General features: G+C 36.4%; 1 protein-coding gene across 1 annotated transcript; it reads right to left on the reverse strand.

Moving 5' to 3' along the window:
* Positions 1-502: 502 nt before the first annotated feature.
* CNIH1 (cornichon family AMPA receptor auxiliary protein 1) lies at positions 503-13,218 on the reverse strand. The gene is made up of 5 exons (XM_016132818.2): positions 13,011-13,218; positions 8,753-8,821; positions 4,679-4,791; positions 3,460-3,603; positions 503-1,394 (listed from the first exon to the last, which is right to left on the reverse strand). Exons 1-5 carry the CDS (start codon positions 13,089-13,091, stop codon positions 1,367-1,369), a joined length of 435 nt encoding a protein of 144 aa, XP_015988304.1. The 5' UTR covers positions 13,092-13,218; the 3' UTR covers positions 503-1,366.
* Between the last annotated feature and the right edge of the window lie 1,218 nt (positions 13,219-14,436).

Below are 14,436 nucleotides of genomic sequence, written 5' to 3' on the forward strand. Positions count from 1 at the left end.
CCCTTGATCATTATGTGGAATTTCTATATATTGGTTTTCTTTGTCCTTTAAGAAATTCTGAACCATCTGCACTATTTTCAATTGCCTTAACTTCCCCATCCCAAATAAAGCACAAAAACGCTTATAAAAACATGCAAGCCATAATTTACCTGCCTTATAAGAAGTAGCAAAAAACTCAAATTCATAAGTCATTTTACCTTACACCTGCTGTTTCAAAAAGGAACAAAAATTAAAACATTTTAAGTGCCACAATAATTTTTTAAATTGGTAGAAAAATGATGATGCAGCACCATCAATGGTTATAAATTTTGTCAAGTGACAATAGAATGCAATGTGCTTAACCATTTAAAAATCCTTTTTAAATCCAGACATGGCATTTAAAAAAAAAAAAACAATGTAATACTTTAACATTTTTTCCAAATTGACAGTTACATGTCTTTATTATGGATTAAGCAAGTTTATGAAATAGTTATTTGTAATCTTTAAAATAATGCACTGAAAATAAGTCTTAAATTCAGAGTTTTATTGTATTGCACTAAAGGAACAGCAGGATGGTTATACAATTTTCTCTCATTCGGTTTTGTAAATCTAAAGTACTTGCAAATTCTTAAGAATACCTTTACCACCAGATTAGAACAGTAAGTAGAATAACCAATTTCTTAATGTCTTAGAAATTAAAACACATTTAAAATAGCTTTAAATGCATTCTTCATAATTGAGTATGTTTTTATATCATGTTCACTTATGCTTAAGAATTAAAGCAAGTATATTACTCTGATGGAAATATGGGAAATCTCTCATTCATGCAATATACAGGGATAATATTCAAGTCAAAGGATAAATCCCACTCTTATTTTTTAATGTATCCATATTTAATCGCCTACATGATAGATGAGGAAACCCGTGAAGTTTCCCACATATCAGATATATATTTTCAGTTCATCAGAAGCACCGATATCTACAGCTAATTTATAATTAGATGGCATTTCAATAAAACCAAAATGAGCCCTACAAGTTCCTATACACAAAAGCTTCCAATGGACTAAGGACAGTCTATAATTAATGCAATCATTCAAGGGACTATGGCTGTTCCTTAAGGAGTGCAAGTTCAAACCTGTCAATACCAGAGGTAATCATTTTATATTAATTTAAACATAATTCCATTTAAATTCTTTATCCAAGGATAACATATGAAAAGTCTTTCCACAAGCAAAAAATGTGGAAACATTTAAAAAATGAGTCAATTTTAAAGTAACTGATCAGATTCCATAGGCTACTCTTGGAAACAGGATCTTGCTGGATAGAATCTCTTCGTTTGGTGGCTTTTCGCATGCACTTAACTGGACCAATTCTTCTGTGTGTTGTTCTAAGAACTCACCAAAACATAGATCATGCTGAAAAGAAGAAAAAGGTTGTTAATTCAAACATTCCTAATTATAAAAGCTAAGAGCACCAAAAAGGTGAGTCTGCTTTATAAAGCAAGTAAGTTTCTAGTATCACATCATCACACAAAATAAAAAGACCAGTGACAAGTTCACAGTATGGTTTTAATTTGCATTTATGGACTTTTGCCTATGGCAGGACTTGGCTCAGTGCAAATGCTATACTTGTCCCCTATTTCCTTCCAATTTTAGCAAGTAGAACAGCACAGCTGAAAGCTTAATAGGGGATCAGAGCCTAGAGGAAAAATCCAAAACAGTGCACTGCTCTGGAGTTGGGTCTAATAACAGGGGCAAGCATGTCCAAGGACTCACTTCATGCCAGGCCCAGTTAGATCTTTTATATATGACCTCGCTGAATCCTCCCAGCAGTCTTAGGAGATGAGTATTATTATCATCCCCATTTTACAGAAATCAATGGTCAACTAAGGAACCTTCCCATTAGAGAAAATCTCTAGGCAACAGCAATAGGGTTAAAAAAGGAGACAAACAAGCAAAATAAAAAAGCAAAATAACCATTTGATTTAGACTTAAGGAATGCCAGAGAATTCTATAGAAAGATGTGGGAAAGGTGTAGTTTAAAAACGTATCTCTACATGGAAATACAAAGCAAGAAAGTAAGAAAACTCAATAGACAATTTAAAACAGAAACGAATGCCTAAGTGCCACTATCTCCTGATGAACATCTTCCCACAACAGCACATCTCCAAATTTACCATTTATCCAATCATTTATCTTTTTCTTCTGTCAACAAATATGTTTTAAGTGTCTACTATATGCCAGCACTGTTCCAGACATGTGTTACAGGAACTTAAAAATGAAAACAAGAATTAGAATGACACATGGATTTTCACTGCTCAGAACATATTCGCTATCTTTGCTTCATATATCGATGACATCTGTAGATACACTCAAGGATACTCATATTCAGTTATAACCTCAAAAAGCATAAAAAATGTTTTCCTAAATTCCAGTCTAGCACCTCACACATACTTTTCTACCACGGAAATTTATATGATGTAAAGAGAACTATGAATATAAACCTACCATATAATAATTAGCAAGTTTTCAAGCAACAACTAGAGGGAATGGAAGCTAATTATTATAATGATTTCTCATAGTTAATTTCCTTCATATTTTAAAAATCAGGTGGAAAGCTCTCTCTGGATGAATATATATCAATAAAAGATGAGAAAAGTGTATTTATTTAGCTTCAAGAAAAATTGTAATTCCACACCTGACAGTGTTGTTTTTTAGTTTTAATAAGCAGCCATTTTATCTCACCTACAGTACACTTAGAGCAGTAGGTTCTCAAGTAGGGCCAATTTTGCCCCACAGGAGACATTTTTGGTTATTATAACAAGGAGAAGGCATCTAGTGGGTAGATACAATGGATGATGCTGTTCTAAATATCTTGCAATGCACAGGACAGCTACCTACAACAAGATTTATCTAGCCCAAAATGTCAACATTGCTGAGGTTGAGAAACTCTGGCCTAGAAGAATGACATGAGTTCATCATGGTAGAAAAGGAGAAAAATCAATACTTGTACCATCCTGTTTCTTTCATTCACCTCATTCGGATCAAGCAAACCAGCAAATAAAGGGCAGAGCATACAGTTTGTGAAAAATGATAAAGAAAAAACTAAATACAATCTTGAGACTAAAGTAAGCAAACTTTGCAAATTCACCAAGCCACATCTTCCCAATGCCATCACTCTGCCATAAGAATGAGGACTGCTCTTCACTCACTGAATGAGTCTGAAAATTTAGGAAGCAGAATCCTTGCCCAAACTATCTGCCCCCGACAGCACGCTAGTTGGATATTTTGATAAGTACCAGTGTATTCCTAGTCAATGTGCATGAATTCGCTAGTGCGCACTGTGTCGTTAACAGTTACCACACCGTTCAAGACACTGAGTTATTCTTCAAGTGGATTCCAAAGTGTTAAGACCATAATGCCTGCAAACTTTTTAGGTGGCTCGTGAAATCATTATTTTAATTTTATTTTTTAAACTTACCCATATAGGTAGTAAAAAAATGCTAGAAGATAAAAAGCTAATTTGCACCATCCTTCTTTCTGACAATATGCTAAAATATCTGCATTCATGATGGTTGTAGGGTCATAGAGTCCTGGTCCACTCATCACTGGTCTACTCATATACCTGTAATAAAAACAGTCTATTAGCCACTCAGAAAGTGAGCAAACTTTCGGGAGGGGAAGGAGGGCTTTTTCCTAATATTTGATTCGATGAGAGGTGGCCCACATAGGAAATGATATTTTTAATTACAGACTGAATTCTTTCCTTTTATCATCTTAATTTTAAAATTAGAGCCCCTAAATGAGCAGAACAGGACAGCTAAACAAGTCGCATTTGATCTCTATACTTTATCGGAAATCTAACAGGAGTAACTATAAAAAGAAAATAAGACTTTATTTTAACATAATTTTAGACTTACAGAAAAGGTACAAGAATACTTCACCCAGATGTTCCACCTTTAACACACTTGCTTTATCCTTGTTTTTTCTCATTCTATCTCTAATTATACATACATTCTTTAACTATTCCAGAGTCAGCTATGGTTGTGATACCACTTATACACCTAAACACTTCCTCAGTAGGTAGATTCTAAAATCAAGGGCAATGAGATTTTTACATGCCTATTTAAAACAAAAAACAATATAGATAAGATGGAACTTTTAGGAGTTATGAAATATAAATATCTTTTAAAGTAGCCAAATTTAAAGTCATAAAGTAAACATGGAGAAAGAAGTTAGGTACACATTATACATATAGATTTACATGAAGTTCAAAGACAGGCAAAATTAATCTAAGTGTTTAGAGGTCAATGGTTCTCCTTGAGAAGTGCTGGGGTAACTGACTGGGATGGGGCACAAGGGAATCTTCTGCGGGGCAGAGACTGTTGTATGTCTCAATATGGGTGGTGATTTGACGGGTGGATATGTATGTACAAATTCATTGAGCTGTATACTTTATAGACTTATACACATTATTATATGTAAGTTATACCTCATTTTTTAAAAAAAAAACCTCTTTAAAGAGTAAGCTCTATAAAAGGTTATTAAAACAGTTATTTGTTCATCCACTTGATTTTTAAAATAAATGCCAACTAATTTTCAGTTTTCATTTCGGTGACTAACATGTAAGAAAACCATGTCAACCATAGTACAATTAAAATTTAATGAAGAAAAATATTAGAAGTATATCTAAATATTACCTCCAAATATGATATGCCAAGAGGGGCATATTGAGACCCAGTGTAAGCCACTCTGCTGCACAAAGAAACATGACACAGAAGAAAGCATGGATGAGGTACTCTGGAAGTACAAGCTGGAAGAAAAATACAAGTTGGTTATCAAAATGCCTGGGCATTAAGTCAAATGCTAATTTGGAAAGCAGGTGGCAACCAAGTTTCCATAGTGAAAAACCACTGTTTTCATAGAATCAAAGATGAAGATGCTACTGAGTTTTATTCCTGTATTTACCTTTTTACCAAAAGCAAGATTACAAGCAAACTGGCCAGAGGATATAGCTTGCACTAAAAGAACTAAGATAAAACTTAAAACTTAAAACTCAAATTCTTATAGCAACAGATTATATTACACAAAGTTACCACCCAGACTGTTAAACACAGTTCTTTGCTAATCAATTGGAGTACTTTTTTCTTTCCACCATTCAACAATGGTAAAAATACAAAAATGAGATATCTGATCACATGCAACATGATATAACAAAAATCCACACACACACACAAAAACACTCTCCTATAGAAGTTTACACACTAGTGTTTTTAAGTCATTAACATAAACCAGGAATGCTACATATACAATATTTAGCAACCCACATCACATTTAGCACAAAAGTAATTTTTCAATGGAGAGCCAACAGCCAATAATCTCAGCACAGTCAGGGAGGAAAGAATGCTAATATGCACAAATGCAAACGATGTCTTTCTGCAATGTAGGAGGGAAAAAAACTGAGTTCTGACCAATGAAATTGGAATTTTCCCCAGTTCCTGAGCTTCCATTCTTACATGGCCTTCCAGTTTCTTTAAGCTGGTTTCCCAATGAAATGCTACAGATAGAGCAGATCTGTAGAAGCTCAGAACTCGAGAACGAAATAAATCCTTTGATAGTAGGTAGTAAGTATTAAATGAGGAAAATTAATTTAAGCAAAATGCTTTTTATGAAATGACTAGGAGTTAATGCTTTATTTTAAATTATCTTTCTTATTCTTAAGATTTCAGCCTAATGCCTTTGTTCAATAGAAATAACAACATCTTTCATTATAAGTTGCAGCCAAAGGACTTCCTACAAGTCACAGCTGCTAAGTCAGTTTCTCAAAAGTCTGCATCATGCCCAACTAAAATTACATGAATCCTCAACATAATCAGATCTTTCCTGAGGGGAAATCATAGCTGTAGAAACACTATAGTTACACTCCATATTCAAGCCTATTTTCTAAAACTCACAAATTACTTTTTCCAATTTAAAGGTATAGAGAGAAGTCCTTAATGAATACTATTTTAAATGAAATCCCAGTAAAACCAACTAATCTATACCACTAACCAGATATTTCTACAAACTTAAGCACTATACTAACAAAAGATAAACTCTGCATATGTATATAAAGTTGTAACTAACGTGAACCTTTAAGCCAACATTTATTTAACATCACAGTTAAACACCTACACTAAATAATAAAATGTCCTTAGGAAACCTCTAAAACTCAGTGACTACAACCAGGAAAATCAAGAAAAATAGGCATTAGGATTTCCATTAGAGCTGCTGTTCACAATCCTATTTTAAATTATGGACTTTTTCTTTAAAAAATAATAAGCCTATTTCAGCCCTCTGAAAGCCAACTGATATCCAGAATATGAATTATTATCCAAATTTTCATCCTATACTTACAAGTTGAGGTATGGGGAGAGAATGATTTGAAAGCGTGATCTCCATTGCCTTAAACAATATACTTTAATGAGAGTGAAAATAAAGATAATCCACAACTCTACCACCAGTTCTAATATGAAATACCACGCTCTCCCTTCTCAAAAAAAAGGTCCAGAACTTTTTATTACATACCTCTCATAAAAACCAGTCCTCTCCAATCATTCCGATTTATTAATAATGAAATTTTTCCCCTTAAGTGGTACAAAAATTATTACATTTAGGAATCAACATTTACACAAAAACTAAGATCCAGAAAAAATACGGCTGAAATGAGTACTTACACAAGCAAAGCATAATATTTCTAGTTAAAGTTCATATTTTTTTAAAATAATATTTGTCTTCCCCCATACTTTGGCAGAACTGTCAAAACAAATTTTTAATAGGAAAAACTGTCAGATGCACTGCTATTAGGCCAATTATCAGCACCCTATCCAAAACATAACTTATGATTGTATAAAAACTTCCAACCTACTGTAGCATTAGGATGTCCCAAGCATGTCTCTTCTTAGTGAGAATTTCTTTTCATTAAGAAAAGGCAGAAATCACACATTATATGTTAGAATGAAATTAGTCCTTCTTAAATTCATAGTAAACTTAGAAAACTAAAAGAGTTTTAGCTTAAAAATCAGGCTACCTGGGTTCAAATTCTAGCTCTACTTTAGCTGTGTGACTTTGGGCTAAGTACTTTAGTATCGCTCCTATTCATGCAAATAACACTATACCTACCTCAGGATTGTCATGAAAACTGAATGCAAAAAAAAAAAAAAAAAAAAACTAGATAAAGATGCTTAGCACAGAGCCTGGAACCCTCATCTGATTTTAGCTAAAATTATCCTCATCATTTGGTTTTTGTAGTAATGAAAAGCCAAAGAAGATAGAATACGATTATTAAACAGATGTCAAAAGAAGAAATTTCAGCTTGTAAATTTCTTGGTAACAGTTTCGAAAGTAAGTTTTTTTCCAATAAACATTATTACTTTCCAACAAGAAGGGAGATTCATCATATTTTGTTTCATAACAGTGGAGAAACAGCTAGTAAGTTAATACTTTTAATGGACCTACATCAAGTCTTACTGTAACTGTGCTTTAAAGACAAACTAGAAATCTATTCTATCATTCGTATTTATCTAGGAAACAATAATAAAGTAGCAAACTAACTTTATAGACCCTTTTCCAAATAAAATCCCTCTAGCATGCTAGTGCATTATGGTTTTAGACAATTAAAGTCTACACAAGTTCTCATCATTATTTTTAACGATGAATTATTGTACATTAATTCCTGAAAACCTATCCATTGTTTTCTTACAAAAAACCTTCCAGTTTCTTACCAGTTACATAAAATCAAACCTACAGACTAAAGGAGAATCTTTCTAAATGAGAAAACTAAATGAAGTCAAAAATATATATAGAATCCCTAAGCACAATGGAGCCACATTATAATTAAATCCATCAGAGCTCAATGTAAGACAAGTCTGTTTTACAAATTTAGAGAGGATATATATTAGAAATAATTATGTAGACATTTGTATGCAAATTGTTATCTACCGAATTCTGAGAGCATGTAAGTCCAGAGGTCAGCATTATGACAGCATTACATAGGATTCCAGATCCTAAGAATAGTTATCCAACTTAGAAGGCTCTGAAAAAACATCAGCTGAAAAAGTGAATTAATTCCAGAATGGACATAACCGAAGTTTAGATAGGGTACTAAAGGCTCCACTTGCAGACTATCTCAAAGTAAGTCACAACAGGTGAATAAATCTTGTCTATTAAAGTCTCTTTAGGTTAACCAACTGCCAAACAATGCACTAAATAATTTAATATATGGATATAACATTTTTTTAATGCATAAGCATTTAACAGCTTTCCCTACTTGACTGGGCCAGCAAGCAAACATTTGCATAAAATATGAAATTTCATGAAATCATAAACCTCAACAGGCATATGAACGAGCACAGTGAACAGAACATTTTACAGATACAAATGCCCTAACCCTCCCCATGATATGAATGTAGCATTAAAACATTAAACTAAAAAGCAGTACACACCTTTAATGCAATTTTGACTCTTTTAATCTTTTTGACTTTTTCAACTGTCTTTGGCCGACAATGTAAAAAGCAGATTGGAAGATTGTTAGTATGACAGCTGACAAGATCACCGGCAGATTAATAATAGTCAGAACAGTCAAGCAGGACAGGAAAAAGAATATTTATTTTAAATTCTGCCTACTTCGAAAAGTACAAATATATCATGCTACTGAGAATATTGGCTATTTTCAAAACATCAAGGTAAAAGTAAAAACAGTTTAAAAATCTAAAGGAAAATCCAATATAACTTACAGGATTCAGGGTATTACACTGGTCTATAGGATTCTTGTAATCAGTCTTCAGCTCATCAAATGCTATAATCTAAAAAAATTGAAATAGTTAGGACCTCTCACTTTAATAAAAAGCAGCAACAAACCTACCCCGTCATCGAATAATAATTGAATGAAGTTAATAAATCAAAAGCAAAAGTGTACCAACATTACAAGTACCAATCTAAATTTAATATGTGCTAATATGTGCTAGAAACAGATTTAAAGAACTGAAAACACTTTTATATTGTCACTAAAATGATGATACCACTATGATAAATATCTTCAATTTTCAACTTTTTCAATACTGCTATCAAGTTATTTTTTCAACTTGAAATCTTTCCCCACTCACAACTATTTCTCAAAATTCCTCTGTATCTTAAAAAAAAACCCTCTTCCGACGTCAACTCCTCTCTGTAGGTTTCTCTCACTCCTTTGAACAGAAATAAGTGCCTATCTGCCCAATCTCCACACACAGGGCTTTATAATGCTGCCAATATGGCATTGCTCACAATGGAGCGGAGTATTTATGTACGGGTTTGTGTCCCTCCACCAGACTGTGCCCACAGGGTGAAGTGTTTTTAAGCATTTATGCATGCCCTTCCCTTTTCACAGTGTTCCGTGGGACTTTAGAGATGGACTCACATGCTTCAATTTGTTCCCATTTGTGCCTAAACACATACATTCCAAAATCCTGCTTCAATCTAGAAACGTAAGAAATGATCTCAGAATAGAGAAACACTAGAGATAAGGGATTACTCAACTTCGCCAGGACCACCACAGTGGGGCAGTTTCTACATAGGACAAAAAGCCTCAAGTGGGGGGTTCTAGCCAGCCCATGTTCTTGCTGCCAAGCACCCTGGCATGGGCTCTGCACCAGGCTCTGTACCCAAGGGCTGGTAGTTTCAGGAGGGAGGATTCTTGCACCCCAAGTGGCATCTTCTTCCAATTCACTTAAAGGCACCATGTAAACAAGAGCAGAGCTCTGTTCAAGGCCACTATAAAAGTGATCAGTCTGACCTCCTTTCGTGTCCTATGTATATTCCTACTGCATGCGGGTCAATTTCATCTGGTCACCAAGCTGAAGACTGAACAAGGGTAAGCCCAAGTAAGGCCAGCTTCTCACAGCCTGATGAGTGAAACAGTTATAAATGTGATAAGGAATAAGAGATTGCATCCATTTAACATATCTGGCAAAAATGCTTTTTGTCCAGACTCTGGAGAAATGTTACTTTAACATTTAGGGTCACTAAACACAGAACTTCAAAGTTGAAATGTACTAAAAAATCAAAATAGGGGCAATGCACCACTTTGTGGCATTAAGTTAAATAAGAGCCAAAAGCACCAAGTTTATGGAGGAGCTATTTTAGTTGTTGCCACTAGTACTCAATCTGCCCTCCCTCTGGTGGGTTATGAATAGTATTTTTACACGAGTGGGTGTTACTAGTAACCAATGGAATCATATATTTCTACCTTTTAACATGTTGGTTTATTTCCCTGTTAAAGTTCTTAGCTTCGTAGAAAGATAATTTCTTAATTTCTAGAATTTTATAAAATTTACCCACGGGACCTAACAAAAATCCTAACTAAAATAGGAACAGAAAGAAAATAATTAAACATTAAAATGTAAACTCCATGAGGGCAAAAGATTTTTGCTCTGTTCACTGCCAGGTCTACAATAGTGCCTGGCACATACTTAAGTGTTCAAACGATATTTACTGAATATAAAGAGAGAAAAAACTATAGCTCTATGCTTTAAAAAAGCAGAGAACTCACCAAAAGTCATTTTCCTTCACTAATGAACCCTGACACAAAGAAATGTTAAAAATATAAATGTACAATTAGAAGATACTAATTTCTGATTACTTATTAACATTATTAGTCAATTACCTGATATCAGTTGTAATATATTCCCAACTCATTTGGGTAATAAAGTTCAAGACAAGTACCATGACTGCAAATTACTTGCTTATAACAAGATCCAATTTAATAACAGAGCACAGAACTTAGGTTTTAAAACTAATCCTTTTTTGATTGGACATTTTCTTCAGATGATTTCAAAGGATCTTTTAATGAGTACGTTGCTGAATGTGTTTGTTTGAGTGCTGTAAGGTAGTTTTGAAAACTCTTCTGAAAAAATCCTTAAACTAGCAGTATTCAAATCTTTTGCAACAATGCATCTGGACAAAGATGTGCACAAAATTTTCCACAGAAGTACAAAAAAATAAAACAGATATATCCCTAAAGACACCACACTACACAATTCAGGAACCTTCAAATTTGATGCACATCTTTAGGGAATGACTTCTGCATTTTTAGCTTTCAAATAAATCTTTGCTCCAACTCTGTTCTCCACAGGGCATCAATCACATGAATTAGGACTAAACTAATGGATGTAACCATGAGCATAAAAAACATCCTCCATACAACAATTCATGTTAACAAGATTTTAATTTATGCTTGAAATTGCCAAATGAGTGTTCTGACAGATAGTAAAACTACAAACATAAACTAAAGGTTATTTAGTTGACAGAAAAATTAAAACTACTTATTTAGAATTTTTAATTTGTTCCCAAAGGATGCATAATCCTCTGAACTGGAAGAAATCCCTAAAGATCCACTAATCTATGGAGCACACTTTTTTTTTTTTTTAATTCTCTAATAGGACTTAAAATTATCTACCTCACCCAAATAGATTCATTTCAAAGCTAAAACTAAATTGCCCATTTTTTAAAAGTGCAGTTCAGATTTTCCTTAAACTAAACACAACCTGGTTCAAAATGTAAAAAGACCATCCACAGCTCTAAGAAGCCTCACCACCTCAGAAAATAAACAGCACCCATTAAGCAGAAAGCCACTTAAGTTCACATCTACAGCTGGAAGGGAACCACACATTTCAGTTTCAGCAGAGGCTAAGATGGAGCTAGTATACACCTCAAATTATCTTTTATTGTTCTTCCACCATAGAAGAGCCTAAAATGCTCTTCAAGTTATCGATTACTACTGATGAGCATTTTGAGGGAGCAATTGCTCAAGAGCCTATTCCCCACTACAAAACCAGTTGTGTTCTAAATAATTATAAACATACTCACTCTCTTTAGCAAAAGGGAACAGATTTGTGATACCACTCTACAGATTTCTGTTAAGATTTTTTTTGTGCTTAAGACACTGATGCCTTTTAAATGACTCTGGCCCTCAATGTGCCTTAACAAATCCTTGTTTAGGGGCATAAAACCTGACTTAAAATTTACATGAGAGTGAACATGCCCAATCATTCAAATGACTAGACTATAAGGGGACGGAGAGCAGGCAGAAGCAAATATAAGATAAATTTTTAATGAATGCTCATTTCCAGAAGGCTACTTCTAATTTTGTGTTAGATTATCAGGACTCCTTAAAAATCTCCTGTAGAACTGTATCACAGGGAATTTACTTGTTCCTTCCTAAGACCGGAAAGGATGTGCTTCTAACGTACAGCACGGTGTTAGTAAAAGAAAAAAAAAAAAAAATGCCCCAGAGAAGCTCAGGTTTCTGAGGATTTGAAAAACACACAGGTGGCTAGGAAGACCGTTTCTTGCGAAACGCTAGAGACCAAAGTATGATTTAGAGGGAAAGTTCGGATTTGCGGCCAACAAAGTAACCAATCCAATCTGCATCACAGTTCACAAGTCTACAAGAATCCGAAAATAAAGTGATTCCACTTGAAAAACACCCGACTAGTGCTGGGAAAGTAGCTGGAAATTCGTCTAAAGTTACAACTATCTCATCTGGGTTATACCCCTGCGGAAACCTGAAAAGGAAGGCAATTCGAATTAAATAACAATTCGGAAAACTTCATTTCCGCTAAGTACGTAGCTGCCTCCCTGCGCCTTGACATCCTCCCGCGGATGCGGGGCTGCGTGCCGGGCCACGGTCCGCACCAGCTAGGCGCTGTCCCCCAGGGCCCGTCAGGACCTCGGCTGCCCCACCCCGCGGGGAAGCGGCAGCGGCGGGCGCGGCCTCCGCCGGGGCACAGAGAGCGCATCCATCCCGACACCGCACGCCTCGGCTCCTCGGCGACCCTCAGCCCCCGGCAGGCGGACGGAGGGCGCTGACCTCTCGCCGCGCGGCCAGCACCGACCCTGCCCCGCCCCGTCCCCCGGCGCGGACCTCCGTGGCCGTCGCCACCCCGACCGCGGGCCAGGAGCAAGAGGAGGCTACGCCACTGCCTCGCCCGCCCTCCCCCGGCGCCGGCTACTCACGTGCCAGATAGCGAAGAAGATGAGGGCGGCGGTAAGCAGCAGCGCCAGCATGTAGCAGAAGGCCGCGAAAGTGAACGCCATGGCCGGGGAGGAGAAGGGAGCAGCGCCGGTGCCAGCGGAGAAACGCGGCGCAGAGCCCTCTGGGTAAAACCATTCACTTCCCCCGGCCACAGCCTGGCCCAACGCCGCAGCTGCTGCCGCCGCCGCCGCCGCCGCCGCCGCCGCGCCGCCCGCCCTCTCAGCGCGCCTGCGCTGTGGCCCAGGTGCTTCGGCGCCCTCTGACGGCAGGAATATGCATAGCACTTATATTGTCCACACAGCAGATTTTTTTCCTTCCTTCCCTTGTTAATTCTTTGAACAAATATTTATTGAATGAGTGCCTAATATGGTCCAGGTGCTGTGCTCCTCCTTGGAGATACAAAGATGAGTAAGATAATACTTGCATTCAAAGAAATCATTACGGTATTGTATCCCTGTTAACGGAAGTCTGTGGGATGTTACGAAAGGTCAGAGAAGGTCACGCAGCCCGCCCCAAAGCGTTCAAGGCAGGATTTCTGGAGTAGATGTTTCTTAAGCTGAAGCTCACATGATGAGTAGAAGCTGTCCACGTAAAAAGATGGAATTGGCAGCCCAAGGAAAAGTTTCAGCATGAGCGAAGGCAAAGAGATGAAAGAAAGAAAAAAAGAACTGTGTTTAAAGTGAAATCATCAGCAGTTCTAAATTAGTGGAACATGGGGCAAGCCAGTGTTGAGAATTAGAAAGGGGTTAGTCAGGGTTCACATCATAGATGGTCTTGTATGCATGGTTAAGGAGCTCAGACTTCATATTCCATAAGCTTAAGTTTTTCAAACTGTTTTGCTCACAAAACAATTCTAAAGATCCATGGATGCTTTCCCTTCTGTTTTGTTGTTGTTGTTTTGCTGTTTTGTTTTTAACGCTGGTTGCAACCCACAAAACTGATTTCACCACCTGCTAACTGATCGCTGTAGATGGAAGCAGAACTCACTGAAGAGTTTTAAGAGAGGGACATATTTAGATTTGCATTAAAGATCACTCAAACTAGCAAATCATATAGCGAATGGTTTAGAAGTGCTGTATTTTGCTATGCTTCTGTGGCCTGTAGTACTGAATAAGTCTGCTTCTAATCTTAAACAAGAATGGAAAATTATTAAAAATCAATAATCATCAAAAGTTTAATATATTCACTGCTGGGCTGTTATTTGTATCTGTTCATGTCCTCTTAGGCCAACCTCTTTAGACCCTGAAACATCAGAGAACGTGCCTCTATGACTCTTAACTGAGAGTCCAGTAACTCCATTGGCTTAGAAGACATTTTGAAAAGAGCAAATTTTTGCAGATATACAAGTCTGGGAGCACTGAAGGGGCTATTCAGCTAGTGCTGAGTATCATTCTCAGTACTTCTACA

This window comes from Rousettus aegyptiacus, unplaced genomic scaffold, assembly GCF_014176215.1.
Source record: "Rousettus aegyptiacus isolate mRouAeg1 unplaced genomic scaffold, mRouAeg1.p scaffold_m13_p_3, whole genome shotgun sequence".
Lineage (NCBI taxonomy): Eukaryota > Metazoa > Chordata > Mammalia > Chiroptera > Pteropodidae > Rousettus > Rousettus aegyptiacus.

Coding starts and splice junctions, on each gene's coding strand:
- CNIH1 (XM_016132818.2), bottom strand. CDS start 13,091: ATGGCGTTCACTTTCGCGGCCTTCTGCTACATGCTGGCGCTGCTGCTT. Junction 4,792..8,752: donor AGTGTAATACCCTGAATCCT/GTAAGTTATATT, acceptor TTTTTCTTCCAG/CTTGTACTTCCAGAGTACCT. Junction 3,604..4,678: donor TTGGCATATCATATTTGGAG/GTAATATTTAGA, acceptor TTTTTATTACAG/GTATATGAGTAGACCAGTGA.